A 14445-nucleotide genomic window follows, 5' to 3' on the forward strand; every position below is an offset into this window, starting at 1 on the left:
GCCGGCCCGAACTGGCATTTGGGTTCTTCCCTCTGTCGCGTGTTTTCTTTCAGGGCCTCTCCAGCAGCCGGGGAGAAGACACGGACCCTGACCGACACTGTTTGCGCGGTAGACTCCACGGCTCGCTGGCCCTTCCGAGGGCTGACAGAAATCCCCAACACGGCCACCGCCGACGCTGAGCCTGGCTGGGCCTGTCCACGAGCCAGGCCGCCTCAACTCTCCCCTCCGGCCTCGGGCGTGTGCCTAGCCTCACGTCGAGGCTGTGTGTGGCTGCGCGGGCGTGTGTGAATGTGGTAGGGGGAGGGGGCGCTCCGAGCTGCTCCATCCGTCCGTTTTATTAGGGACACATTAATCTATAATCAAATACACCTCATAAAATTTTTATTGAAAGGCATAATATCATTACAGAGGTCTTCCACCTGTTTTAAACAACACGACAAGCTGTGAGAGAGCGTGTGTGTGTGTGTGTGTGTGTGTGTGTGTGTGTCTGTGTGGGGAGGGGTGGGTTTAGGTAGCGAGAGAAACAAGGGGAGAAAACTCCCCTTGGGCGCCAGGGGGCCGCCCTTAAAGGCCCGCCTGCCTCCGGCTGCTCAAGGTTCTGGCTAAGTGCTAGGTGAGCCTGTGGACGCGCGACCCGCGGCTCTGAGCCCAGGAGCTGGAGAGCCAGAGCCCTGGTCGAGACTGCAGGACCAAGAGTGGCAAGAGGAGATGAACAAATAGTCCCCAGCGCCTCCTCCGGCCGCTGATGGGCCTGTGGTCCCAGTCACCGCCGGGCTGGCCGGGCCGGGTCGGGCCGGGCCACGCCGAGCGGGCTCATATACCTGGGCCTACGGACTCTAATTATCGCGCTTATGTTGATGATGATTTTTTTTTTTAAATCACAGCAGCCCCCAGTTTAGCGGACTGATTTACTCCCGGTATTGGTAAATATGATCACGTGGGCCGCGCGACCAATGGTGGAGGCTGCAGCCTGCGAACTAGTCGGCGGCTCCGGAGCCGGCGGGGAGCGGCTCGGCGGCGGGCAGTGTAACCTTGGGTGGGAGCGCACGGCGCCTCAAAATGTCCTCCAGTGGCACCCTCAGCAACTACTACGTGGACTCCCTCATAGGCCATGAGGGCGACGAGGTGTTCGCGGCACGCTTCGGGCCACCGGGGCCAGGCGCGCAGGGCCGGCCTGCAGGTGTGGCCGACAGCCCGGCAGCGTCTGCCGCCGAGTTCGCCTCGTGTAGTTTTGCCCCCAAATCGGCCGTGTTCTCTGCCTCGTGGTCCGCGGTGCCCGCCCAGCCCCCGGCGGCGGCGGCGATGAGCGGCCTGTATCACCCGTACGTGCCCCCGCCGCCCCTGGCCGCCGCTGCCGCCGCCTCCGAGCCTGGCCGCTACGTGCGCTCCTGGATGGAGCCACTGCCCGGCTTCCCCGGTGGCGCGGGCAGTGGTGGTGGCGGTGGCGGTGGCGGAGGCGGCGCCCCGGGCCCTGGTCCCAGTCCTGGCCCCGGTGGCCCAGCCAACGGGCGCCACTACGGGATTAAGCCTGAAACCGGAGCGGCCCCGGCCCCAGTCGCAGCCTCCACCTCCTCCTCCTCCACTTCCTCGTCCTCCTCCTCCAAACGGACTGAGTGCTCTGCGGCCCGGGAGTCCCAGGGGAGCGGCGGCACCGATTTCTCGTGCAACTCGTTCCTGAGGGACAAGGCTGCAGCGGCGGCGGGGGGAACCGGGCCCGGGGCGGGGATCCGGTCGGGGCCCGGGGCAGGCGGCTCGTCGGAGCCCTCGGCTTGCAGTGATCACCCGAGCCCGGGCTGCCCGCTGAAGGAGGAGGAGAAGCAGCATCCGCAGCCGCCGCAGCAGCAACTTGACCCAAGTAAGTGCAAAAGAAATTGCCCTCTGATTTATTGCTGAAACCTGTAAGGCTCGAATGTGCAAAACTGATAGTTTTACTAACCTATAAAAACGTCTAGACGCCTACCCATGCCTAGGCGAGCAACACGCATCCATAAAAAAGCTTCCCATAACCACCTACCCTGGGCGCGCGGTTTGTACGGTAAACAGCGCGAGCATTAAGGCTTTTTATGATAATTCCCCCCAAGTTGTGAAAAGCGGCCATCCTTGGTGAAATTAATTTAACGACCTCTCTTCCCCACCCTGTCGTCTCTCCCTGCCTCCCCTCCGCCCCTCGCTCTCCTCTGTAAACCCCCCTCTTCGTAGACAACCCCGCAGCGAACTGGATCCACGCTCGCTCCACCCGGAAAAAGCGCTGTCCCTACACCAAATACCAGACGCTTGAACTAGAGAAGGAATTCCTCTTCAACATGTACCTCACCCGAGACCGGCGCTACGAGGTGGCCAGGATTCTGAACCTCACAGAGAGACAGGTCAAAATCTGGTTCCAGAACCGTAGAATGAAAATGAAAAAGATGAGCAAGGAGAAATGCCCCAAAGGAGACTGACCCAGCTCAGTACCGGCAGGAGCTCTCAAAGGCAACGGAGTTTTTCTTTGTGGGTGCTTGATTTCCAGAAACTCTGCAGCGACTCAGACTTTTTTTTTTTTTTCTTGGTAGAATTGACTGTGTGGTTGGTCTCTGTGAGGTATTGGGGAACTCTGTATTTGCTCGCTTCTGTGTTGGAGAAACCAAGTGGCTTTGGGGTTTCATCTATTCCACTCCCTCCCTTTCCTGCTTCATCGGTTCCTTAGGAAATGCTGTATTTTGTGAGTGCACGCTGGCTTGAGGAGCCCTCTCAATGTGTTAATGTGCCCCATGTTTCTGAAAAGTGCTGTAGTTTAGCTCCCGCAGCCTCGCCAAACCGGACCAAGCGCACCCCAATCCGAGAAGCTGAAGGCAGAGGAAGACACTGTGCATACCCTGGCTGCTCGCCCAGGCCTAAGCCTGAGTGGTTCGGTCACCCACCGGGTTTTGAAAGCCCACTTTTAACAGGGACCCCGCGGGCTGAGACTTCGAGTGAGGCCTAGGAAGAAGCCCGGGGCCTCGGGTGGGTGGGTGGGGGTGTGTTCTTAATGTTTTGGAGCAGTTACTCTTTCTGGGAAGGCTGGGCTCACGTGGGCTGCTTTGGTTTGTGGCCCTCAGGGTTCCTGCTCGAGGACCAGTTGTAAATGTTAATGCTTCCTACCAATAAATGCTAACCTGATCAAATGGAGCCCAGACGCTGGTCCTGAACGTTGTGTCACTTCTGTCTCTACAAAATATCACCCTCACCAGACTTTGCCTCTATTCTTGGGAGACATTGCTTAATAATCGGGGCCCTTCCAACTGGCAGGTTTCTCTGATGTTCCTCTGAACTTCCTTTGTGTGGGCTGACCTGGCCTGGAGTGCAGCCCCTGAGGGAGTCTTGGCGCCTCCCTCATCTTGGTGCTAGCATTTCAATGAACTCTGTGCTCTGGGCCCAGTTGTCAGCACCGCAGCAACGTCTGGGGGAGCCGGCAGGCCCCAGGAACTAACCACCCTTTTGCTAAGGCTTTGACATAACCCACCCCACGCCTGCCTCAACCCATGGAGCCCCAGCCGCCAACCCCGGTCTCCAAACAAGGGAAAGGCCAACTCTGCGCTCTGGAGCTACTCTCCCAGCTCAGCGGGGCTAGCTGGCTCCGGGAGGTCCAAGCTGGTTAAGCTGTGAGCTTTCGCCCCTCCCCACAGGAGCCCCAAAGTGACCTTAGCGGATCAAAATGGTCAAGGAACAACTCCCGGCCACCCTCATTCCGCCGCCCCCTTCCCTCCACCCAGCTTCTGTGTATGTTTAGCCCCCAGATTGGCCCTCTAAGGTCCGCATTCAGAGGCTAAAATGAAGGTCATTGTAAGCGAGGGTTCAGGCGGAGCATAGTCTTTGCAGGCCCTAGAGGAGGCGGCGGCGCCTGGCGGCCTGGGCTGGGCGGAAGGCGGGGGCGGTGGCAGAGATCTTGGGGATCCTGATGAAAGAGGGGACTCGAAGAGAAAGCAGAGGGGGGCTGGGACAGAAAGCCAAGGCCCAGATCTGGCGGAGGTGCTGTGTACCCCCCACCCCTGCAGCCAGCCCGATACCTAGAGCTCTTTGAAAACAGGAAGAGCCAAGGTGTCATAAAGCCATCAAGCCGGCGAGACGTCTGGAGGTAATGAGTTTACGACAGGCCAGGCGCTTCGCTTTGAAACCATCTCATTTTGATGTTTGTGAGAGGAAAGGAAAAATGCAGACAAAACTGGGTCTTAAAATCTGGACAATAAAATATAAACAAGACTGTGTTGAACCGAGAAGGCAGGGGCTAGGGAGCCCCCCGAGTGAGGTGTGAGCACATAGGAAATAAAAATGAGAGATAGGAAGAAGAAGGTGATGTGTTTCTGGTTTTTAAAATGGGCTGAGCATTAGAAGTAGCTTAAGGCGACTGGCTCTTTATAATATTTTGACTGTGGCCACACTCTAGCTTCTTAAACAAAACAAAACAAAACACTATAACAACACACTGTTACTTGAGAGTAGGAAGGTTAGTGAGCTTGGGTCGTTTACTCAGAAAAGAGTCTCCAGAAATATAGTCTGTGGGAAAAGATGAAGTTACATGCCTCTTTACAAAAACGTATAGGGCCCTTCATTCCAAACTTCACAGCAAAAATATTGAAATATATTCACTTATCAAAAATACAACCATTACACCTGAGCTTGCAGAACGCATTTTTTAAAATGAGGGGGGAAAAAGATTAACCTATCAGGAAACACCTAAGCTGATTTAATAGTTTGAGCTTTAAAAAAAAAATTTCAAGTGGAATGTTTAGTCAATTTGGCTCTGTCGGTAACTTTTGTTATAAAAGTTTAAAATCCCATTACTGTCCATAGAATTTCAAAGGAACACAAGCCCAAAAGGGACTTTCCAGACAGCCATTCAGAAATCCAGCAAAAATTTTTCAATTTGGCCTCACTCCTCCCAAATTGCCCAACTAAATGGGCCCAGAACATCAAACTTAGAAAGTTAAAATAGAAATGTTTATTATCTCATGCTAAAAGCAACAGCTTTAAAAGAAAAATTACAATTCCTGACTTCCATACTTTCTTTGTTGTTGAAGTGCTTGGTTCCTTTGAGGGAAAATAAAGCTTCTCGAAAATTGATATTTTAAAAGTTGAGTTTTGTTAAATCTAGCCTGTCCTATAATTGTGCTAAAAGGCACAGCTGGGCTATTACAGAATGTGGACCTAAAGTATCCAACAAAAGTGCTGGAAGCTTTTGGCAAAGACACTACTACAAGCTCTTGGGAGCACAAATAAAATTATTCTCAGCTTTGAGGAGGCTCTGTCGACTTGTTGACAATCAAATAGAGAAGCATTATTGTGTCAGTGGTCCAAACCCCAGTCAGACTAATGAACAAGACTAGAATTGGTTTGAGAGAAATAAAAACGAAGTTGAACTCGGTCGCTCGATTGGCATTTGGCCACTAGAGAGCGCTGTTGCTCCATTTTCTGATCTCATAAAGCTGTAGTTGCGGTGGAGAAAGGTTTTGATTAAAAATAATTACAATCTTATTTTTAATTCCAAATTAAGATAAATTTAACCAAAAACAAATAGTGTGCACTGCTAACTTGTCCATCAGTTTTTTCCAGGCATAAAATTTGGCTCAGCCAGGATTTCGGAAAATTTGGACTTTGGTACAGCGAAACTCCAAAACGCTATGCTAAATTAATTCATTCTATCAAAACGAAAACGTGTAACAGCATAGATCTTTATTTACGAAGCTAATTTTGCTCTTTTTCTATTCAGATTATAAACAAAATGATTATATATAAAAAAATTTTTAAAATGTGTTTTGTCCAAAGAGAAAATTGTATTTTAATATTTTCTAAATTAGGCCTGAATATGTAGAAATGCATTTAGTAGTGTTGTTTTCCCAGCTCCACCCCATGAATCATACAGTTCTAAAAAGTGTCTTATATCATTGAGATTTGGGTTATCTCTTCTATTTGTTCCCAATTCCATTCCCAAACCCATTCATTTATCAGGGTTCAAACACCAGCGGGCACATAGCATGCAAGGGCGCGCGTACACACACACACACACACACTCCAAATAGTGAAATAAAAAGGCACCATTACAGAGTTACCATTACAGTTTTTATTGAAAATAATCTTTTAATTGGATATTTGCAAAATAGAAGTATAAACCCTTAACTGTTAGAATCAGTTCCTTCCCCTCTGAATTCAAAGAAAGCTATCTGGTGATGCTTGGCAATAACAAAACGAAAACAACAACAACAAAAAATTTTTAATAATCTTACCCCCCTGTCACCCCTAAAACAAGTCTTAGGCCTTCTCTACTAAATTTTCAATAAAGCAGGGCTTTATTTCCAGATTCATTAACAATCTGTGTAACCTCACCATTTCCAGCCATTCCTTGTAGAAATAGTTGGGTCAGACAATATTATTTTTCTATGCCTTTCCATTTCAAACTTAATTTTTTCCATTTGTAAAAATGATATTCAGTCCGCTGGACCCACCCTCAGGATTCCCAATCACACAAGCTGGGCCAACCCACAAGGAATGCCAGGATAATTGAAATCACTGGCCTGCTGCGACTTCGAAGCCATTTGGGTTTTTTAGGCATTACATTTGGTGTGGAAAGCCGGCGTGGTGTGTTGTAGTTTAAACCAGATCGTCCTTGGTGGGCTGGGCGTGTCTTTGAGGTCTGTTCCCAAGGCCAGTGGGTCTCATGCCCTCTCAACACTGGGTTACCTAGAAGGGAAAGAGGCTCAGCATCCAAGGAACTCACGAAAAAGGCTGAGTAAAAGAGAGAGAAAAAAATACTCAGCGGAGAACCATTACATTTACTGGAACACTTATTAAATGGCTTATTAAATGTTTTATATTTATTAAAACGGGAGAAGAGAGAAGAAGAGTGGAGAGAAGGTTGGTGGTGTAATGCCAAGCAACTCGGGAGAGAGCTGCTAAAATCAGGAATATTTTACCGATTCATACTCAACAATTCATACATAACTCTGGCTGCTTCTCCTCCTCTTTAATCACAAACTAGGCTTAACTTTTTCTTTTCTTTCGGGAAAAATTAGCAACTTTAAGATAAGCCTGGAGCCCACTCTCACACAGCTTATCTCACAGGTTAGGTGAATTAACCAGAATAGTTAGCAGAACACCGGGCCGCCTGCAGCAGCCTGGAACCAGCGCGATCCGAATGCCCGTCTTAAGGCTCCAAGGGGGACTCGCGAGTGTCGGTTCCCGGTGCGCCATCGGGGGGACAGTCTTTTCAGGTTTGCTCGCGCAGGCGTGGGGGCTGAGACCTGGGGGTCTCAAGTCCTGACCTAGGAAATGCCACCCACCCCAGCGTGGGTCCTCTTTCTCGGCTAGAAACATTTCGGTCCGCTCCTCTATTTACTCCCTCAGCAGTGCTAATGCCCCTCTTCCCACATTCTACAGTCTCCCCCGTTCCTAGTACTGACGTCTATCAAGGGTGAAATGATGGAAACTATATTCATGGGCATGATTTTCATTAAATATCAATTAACCTAGGAGCCCCAGCCAGGTATGCAGTGCGTCAATTGTAAATGTACCTCTCGTTTCCACAAGGCCCTTTCTGTTGGAAAGGACTTTGATTCGTTTGATAACGCCAAGAGTTGGGACCATACTTATGACCTTTAATCAAACTATTTAGACCCAACCAAATGCACGGTCCGGTCTGTCAACTTTGCTGGTCCAAGTTCCCCGTGTTCAGAAATGCAAAACTCATGGCCAGTCTTCATAGGGCTGTTCCAGGGGCTCTAGGAGGGAGTCATTTGCTCTGCAGCCTCCTGGGAGTGTCCTCCCTGCCTCCCCAAGTCTAAGGTTCTGCCGCGCCCCTTCTCAGCGGGCCAAGGCAGGCGTCCTCTCGGCCCCGGGGCACTGGGAGCCCTTGGCAGTGCGGCTTTATGGGCCCCCTTTAAGGCTGGCGGAGGCATCTCGGGGATGGAGTGAGGCGTCCCGTCGGACATACGGTTCGCCTCGCCTTCGCGTGGATCCCTCCGCGCGGTTATCTCGCCCCCATCTCGCTACCTCTCCTCGCAGTGGTGGGGTACGAAAATGCCTAGCCGGCGCGCACCGGGGCGGCGGCGAGACCGGCGGGAGGGGGGACCCCGGGGGGGGCGAGGGGAGAGGTAGCAACGGGCAAAGGTTTCTTTCTCCCCCCCACTTTTCCCTCCAGAGCAGGACTTGTAAACTGAAGCAAAAAAAGAATATTCCCGCAGGCCGGGCGCACTTTTTTCTTGTCCCGGTGCGCTAGGGCCGCCTGGTGCCTGAGAGGAAACAGTGGAGGCAGCGGGGCAGGTCATCCAGGGCGTCGGCGATTATATTGCAGCCGAGCCGGTGCGCGCCAGGAGAGGCTGGGAAGGCGGCGGCGCGCGGGGGCTGGGCCAGGCCCCGCGACCCGCGAGGGAGGCGGCGCAAGGCCGAGGCGGCGGCGCCCCAGCCGGGCATGAATGCCCAGTAGCCGAGCACCCAGGCTGTTGGGACTCTGAGGCGACGCGCACAGGGCGGGCGGGCGGCAGTAGCGACGTAGTCCGGCGGCCACAGCGGCGCGAGCGGCCGCCCCAGAGGCCCCCGCGGCACTGCGGCCGAGCCCAGGCGCGCTCCCTGACTGCTCCACGCCGCCCGCTTGTGCCGTCCTACGTCGGTCCTCGGCCGCCGCCGCCCGGATGAGTTCGTACTTCGTGAACCCGCTGTACTCCAAGTACAAGGCGGCAGCGGCGGGCGAGGCCATCAATTCCACTTACTACGACTGTCACTTCGCGCCCGAGGTCGGCGGCCGCCACGCTGCCGCCGCCGCCCTGCAGCTCTATGGCAACAGCGCCGCGGGCTTCCCGCACGCGCCCCCGCAGGCGCACGCGCACCCGCACCAGTCCCCGCCGCCCACGGGGCCTGGGTGCGGCGGTGGGGGCGGCCGGGGTCCGGGCCAGGATTACTTCCACCCGGGCGGGGGCAGCCCGGCCGCTGCCTACCAGGCCGCCCCACCTCCTCCTCCGCATCCTCCGCCTCCGCCGCCGCCTCCCCCCTGCGGCGGGATTGCCTGTCACGGGGAGCCCGCGAAGTTTTACGGATACGATAACTTACAGAGACAGCCGATTTTTACGACCCAGCAAGAGGCCGAGCTGGTACAATATCCTGACTGTAAATCGTCCAGTGGTAATATTGGCGAGGACCCAGACCACTTAAATCAGAGCTCGTCTCCTTCTCAAATGTTTCCCTGGATGAGACCACAAGGTTGGGATGCCTTTTTTTTTTTTTTTTTAAGAGGGGAGAAATCTGCTTTCATCTCACGTTCTAGCTTTAAAACTCCCCTTTCCTCTCCCTCTCCCGCTCCTTTTCTTTCTTGTTTAGCCGCGGTGGCTCTCATTCATAAAGTAATAAGTTTTTTTTAAAAGTAAAGATGATAGGGACAAAATAGTTGTGAAGACCTTGTCTCTGCTTCTCTTGCCTGCAACACTCTGTTTATACAGAGCTGAAGAGCACTCTGTATATTTCACCCGTTAGACCCATTTCAGAAACCTCCAGCAACTTGCAGAGACACCATTGCAGTGTTTTAAACGTTGATTTCCACCTTTTTGTTTTAACCAGCAGCTCCTGGTAGACGAAGAGGAAGACAAACCTACAGTCGCTTCCAAACCCTAGAGCTGGAAAAGGAATTCCTTTTTAACCCTTATCTGACCAGGAAGAGAAGAATTGAGGTTTCCCACGCCCTAGCCCTCACTGAGAGACAGGTAAAAATCTGGTTTCAGAATAGGAGAATGAAATGGAAAAAGGAGAACAACAAGGACAAATTTCCCGTTTCCCGGCAGGAGGTGAAGGACGGGGAAACTAAAAAGGAAGTCCAAGAGCTGGAGGAAGACAGAGCTGAAGGCCCGACAAATTAACTTCTACCTTTAAAATTTTACCACAGACTATTAAAACTAATGGTCAACATATGCTGGTGGACACCACCTGTTTTCTTTTTTTGGAAAGGACCTTACCTGTGTTTCAAGCTACCTTCATGTCACTGCTCTTGAGGTTTCTGCGCTTTGAGAGGGATTTGGGTGTTTAAACAAATTTTCTAGTGTTGCATAGAAGCAATACCTGGGCTGTCCTATGAAAGGGTAATTTGATACTGACCTTGTAGCTATATTTTTATAATGGTAGTTTCTAATGTCTGAACTGGTGATTTGCCTCAACAACGTAAGCTTCCTAATTATTAGCACAAATAATTGAATATGAAATGCTTTATTAATCAAACAAGTGCACTTGAACAACTTAAATCTTTTCTTTATGGTGAGTAAATTAAGTATTAATTTTAAAAAAATTATGCCTGAAGAATTTTTACTTTATATTATTTGATTAAAATGTATTATTTATGTTTTTCTTTATGCTTTTATAATGAATGGTTCAGGTGCCTTTTGTTTACTTCTAAAGTAGTTAAAGGTTTCTCTGAGTATTTTGTTGATGTAATATATCAGGAAAAAGTCTGGGCCAAATATTTGAAAAGCACATGTTAGCTAAAGAGTATAATTGTAGTCCAGGCTCTGGCAGCTTCCTTGAACTTCGGGAAAATGTTGGGCCAGTGACAAAAGTTTCAGGACGTCACAATTGACATTTAATCATTTTTCTATAGTCCATACAAATTATGGCAATTAAATAATCTAGAGTGAATTAATACTTGAAAAACCATTTATAACATTTTCACTCATTAACCTTTCACTCTGGCAAGTCGCCTTGCTTTCATTTTGAACCTCACTTGTAATCGCCTGAAATTGCTTGGTCTCTACACTAGGGCCACCACTGTGATTCTGTTTGAGTATGTGCCATATTTATTTGTATTTCCTTCGCTCTGTTCGAATGCTCCTTTTAAGCCAATTTGCTATGGGTATCTCAGATGACGGTTGGTATGGTCCTCTGCTGTTCTTCAGGAGAACTATGGCCTCACATATTTGAAACAAACCTTGAGAGCAAATGCAGAAAACTCGAGTGTAAACAACCGCTCCAGAACATAGCTAGCTCCTTAATAAAGAAATGAATCTTTCTAGAGCTAATGTCTTTGAGCGCCGCAAATGTTCCTTTTACTGAATTACATACAATAGCCAGTGCCCTTATAAGGCAGCAACTTGCTCAAGGCTTCTGTCTGATAAGAAAGGGTTGGGGGTAACACACTTCCCATGCTTTTTTTAAAAAAATAAAAAAAGAAAGCTGGGATGGGGGATGCTCTTGTAGTCAAGAGAGCTGGCTATACTATCTGTGTTTCATCTTGCTGGTAATCCTGCTAAGATGTTATGAAAGCTTTGAACTTCCACAAAATACTCAAATTGTAGGCCCGGTAGGGGACATCCCAGAGTCCAGGTTATGCCACAGCTTAATTCCCCTGATTCCCATTGATGCTGGGTTTTGGCATCTGTTATTAACAAGGTATCCATTTCCCATTGGAGCCTGCTCTTGCAGCTGCCATTTTACAGGGGTGGGGGGAATGTAGGAAGGGAGAGGGAAGAAATATAAGAAAAGGATTGTTTTTTCCCCCAAAATGGAAAGCATCTTTATTAGCTAGTTGTTGAAAAGCTCTTTTTATTTTAGCCATTTATTTTTAAAGAGGCACATTTGTGTGTTTGTACATGGTGCTGGGAATAGATTAGAGACACATTTTAATTTCCAGAGTGGTTTTTATTGCACAGGTAAGAAAAGATGATCTTTAGTTTGGGGCCAGTCTTGCCTGCCCCCTTAGGTATTGCCAGGCATCTTTCTGCTGTTCCACTAACCAGAGAAATATTGGTATTGGCCAGGTCAGAGATGAAGCACCACCTACCTGGTTTTCCACCCTGGGAAGAGGCTCTTTAATCCAGGAAAGACAGTTTTAAAACATGCGTGGCCGAGGCTAAAACACTTGCATGAGAGGAGACAGCTGCAAATGCACATGCTGGATTTGAGAATGTTTTGCATTGTGTGCTGCTGCCTGAAATATTGGCTATTACAGAGAAGGATGCCTAGGGCTGATGGCATGGCTGGGGAGCAGCCCCAAGCATAAACTATCCAAAGACCTGTGCTTATCTAAACTCTAGTTGGTTTAAGGGACTCTTCTGTATATTAGCAAAACTTGATCTCCCACTCAAAAATGCTCCCCAAATATCACTTTTAGAGCTATAGATTTGAGCAAGTCTCTTTATTAGGTGAGGGACCTAGTGCATGGGTAGAGGTGGAAAGGTGAAGGGAAGGTAAAAATGTCCCTTCCTTGGCATTCTGTGCTGATCTGGAAATGAACCTTCTGACCCTGCTGGTCCCCTAAACCATGATCATAGCTCATATACAGAAAATGACTTCATTTCAATAACTGATATATTTGAGAAATGAGTTTGTACATATACATAGATTATACACATGGAGAAAGTGTTATGAATGTAGGTATATGTATTTTCTTCTGTAGTTAGGAAACACATAGGTTTGTCTCCAAATAAAGACCCTGAGGAGTTACACATCACACATATTCGCCACCTTCTCTTACAATGGCTAGACATCTCCACCCCTCCATCATGGTAGCGCATATAAACAGAGGAACAGTGACGAGCACCCAAGTTGCCTTTCTAATTGGCTCAGATCGGTAAACATTCAAGCTTTGTAGCAACAAACAAACATTTTTTTTGCTGCAAAAATTTGCATAAATCTTCAGAGAACCCTTTGCAAATCCAGGCAGTGCTTTTCTGCCCGGAGCTGCAGCAATATGCCTAAGTCTGTAAGAAAAAATAGGATCCTCCAATGTTAACAATGAAAAAGCTAAGCTTTCCAAGTGAATTAGGCTTTGTACTTGCAAGAATGAGAAACACAAAAGAGGATGTAGGTCTCAGTCTAGAGAAAAGACAGTTCAGGGATGCCATTTTGTAAGGTTCCACAAAGATCAATGCATTGCTTACTTCTGCACAGAAGGGGAAAAAGTAAATATGGCTGCCATTCAGTGCCAAGAGTCTCTTCCCAGTCCTCGTTCCCCAAGTTGAAAAGGAGGGTCATGAAGCTCTGCTTTATTTGGGTAAAAGGGGAGAAAATAAAAAGACAAATTGATTATCGAGATTATTTCTCAGAAAATTTTTAGAATTCAACACTCTTTCCTCAGTTCATGTGTATAGATCAGTAGAAAGTGTTCTAGACTTGAGAGGGCCCAACAACTTGCTCCAACTCCTTGTGTAATAAAACATTTTTTAGTCTTCAATGCAGAAGGTGTTGCCATTTCACATTCAAGCTTTTGTCTTCTACTTCCAAGGTATTTTCTGAGTCCTTGGGCATCTGGGGGTGGGAAGGGGAAGAGAGAATATTTGAATGAACTCTTGTCTGCTTCTGTGGTTCCCTTTAGCAAAATTAGGACCCATTGGCTTTTCTAGAAAGAATATGACTTTTGCTGACAAATGGCAACAGAAGTCCTTTAATAAAAAACATTCAAGGTCATCTGAATTTCCTCATAGGTTACAAATTGCCTATTCCAGAGGATGGTGTGCCATTTCCTGCTGAAGTCTACATTCACTGAGGTACTTAGTGTGAAGATGGTACTAGTAGAGAACTTAAACACACATAACCAATATAAAATATAAACATTGTTAGTAGTCCTTAAAGGCTATCTTTAAGGAAAAGATTGGCAATATGCTGGCGGGGGGGGGGGGAGATAACCTTTTTCAGGCACGCACTGAAACCTGGATGACCATGCCCATGAGGGGAATACTGGAGGCCAGCTGAGGACATTTATTTTCAGGCAGAGTTCTATGAAAAATGCAAAGATGTGACACCTGCCTTTGAGGAAAAACATTATTTTTGACTGGTTTTGGGGAGTCACTCCTTTTCTGAACAGGAAAAGGAGAAAGGAGCCCTCCTCTTCACAACTGCATTGAATAGACTTTTCAATGGGCAAATATTTGGGGTTAAAGAAGAAAAAGAGGAGCTAGGATTGAATTTCACAGAAATGAGAATTGCTCTCAGAGGGGACCTAAAGCAAGGAATTTCAGAGGGGATCCCAAATGATTACTTGTAACCCAAGACTGTCTAGGAGGATGTTTATGCGGAGACACTGACCAAACAGTGGATGCCCAAACTGTTATTTTGGAGAGGTTGACAAGTACTTAAAACCATTTTAGCTATTGGACTGGTTGGTAATTCTTCTACCAAAGAAATCCCCAGCAAATGGAAGATCTGAATTTATGTTGGAGAGGAGTGGGAGGAGAGATTGTGCTTTCTTGGTCTGCAGAGCCCAGATTTTCTGGGCAAGATCACTGGGGTAGGCTTGCCTTAGGTAAGAGGGTAAAAATGAAAGTGCTTGGCTGCCCCTCTGGACAAGCCTTTTATGAAGGGAAGGGAGGAGAAGCCAAGTTATCAAGGTAGTGGAAGACGTTGGGGGTTTGCTGGAGGAATGACCTCCTTAGCACCTGAGCCAACCATTTCCAACAGGGCAGCCAAAGGCACAGAGGTTTTAAGCCAAATTAAATACACACACACACACACACACACACACAC

General features: G+C 48.6%; 2 protein-coding genes across 3 annotated transcripts; both read left to right on the top strand.

Moving 5' to 3' along the window:
- The first annotated feature begins 492 nt into the window (after positions 1–492).
- HOXD9 (homeobox D9) lies at positions 493–3147 on the top strand. The gene is made up of 2 exons (XM_081261635.1): positions 493–1855; positions 2200–3147. The coding sequence occupies exons 1-2, from the start codon at positions 1060–1062 to the stop codon at positions 2439–2441; spliced, it is 1038 nt and encodes a 345-aa protein (XP_081117761.1). The 5' UTR covers positions 493–1059; the 3' UTR covers positions 2442–3147.
- A 3701-nt stretch (positions 3148–6848) lies between these two features.
- On the top strand, positions 6849–10994 carry HOXD8 (homeobox D8). Of its 2 annotated transcripts, none has more exons than XM_081261866.1 (2): positions 6849–9204; positions 9562–10994. In XM_081261866.1, the coding sequence occupies exons 1-2, from the start codon at positions 8640–8642 to the stop codon at positions 9852–9854; spliced, it is 858 nt and encodes a 285-aa protein (XP_081117992.1). In that variant the 5' UTR covers positions 6849–8639; the 3' UTR covers positions 9855–10994. The 2 variants fall into 2 exon arrangements, with proteins under 2 accessions (XP_081117992.1, XP_081117991.1); XM_081261865.1 differs by having other exon boundaries at positions 6853–9204; positions 9559–10994.
- The last annotated feature ends 3451 nt before the right edge of the window (positions 10995–14445 follow it).

The sequence above is a fragment of the Spermophilus citellus genome (genome assembly GCF_964194105.1).
Source record: "Spermophilus citellus genome assembly, chromosome: 11".
NCBI lineage: Eukaryota > Metazoa > Chordata > Mammalia > Rodentia > Sciuridae > Spermophilus > Spermophilus citellus.

What these genes read in the sequence shown, in the direction of transcription:
- HOXD9 (XM_081261635.1), top strand. Translation starts at nt 1,060, where the DNA reads ATGTCCTCCAGTGGCACCCTCAGCAACTACTACGTGGACTCCCTCATA. An exon ending in GCAGCAGCAACTTGACCCAA is followed by an intron (nt 1,856 to 2,199) that starts GTAAGTGCAAAA and finishes CCCTCTTCGTAG; the next exon opens with ACAACCCCGCAGCGAACTGG.
- HOXD8 (XM_081261865.1), top strand. Translation starts at nt 8,640, where the DNA reads ATGAGTTCGTACTTCGTGAACCCGCTGTACTCCAAGTACAAGGCGGCA. An exon ending in TCCCTGGATGAGACCACAAG is followed by an intron (nt 9,205 to 9,558) that starts GTTGGGATGCCT and finishes TGTTTTAACCAG; the next exon opens with CAGCTCCTGGTAGACGAAGA.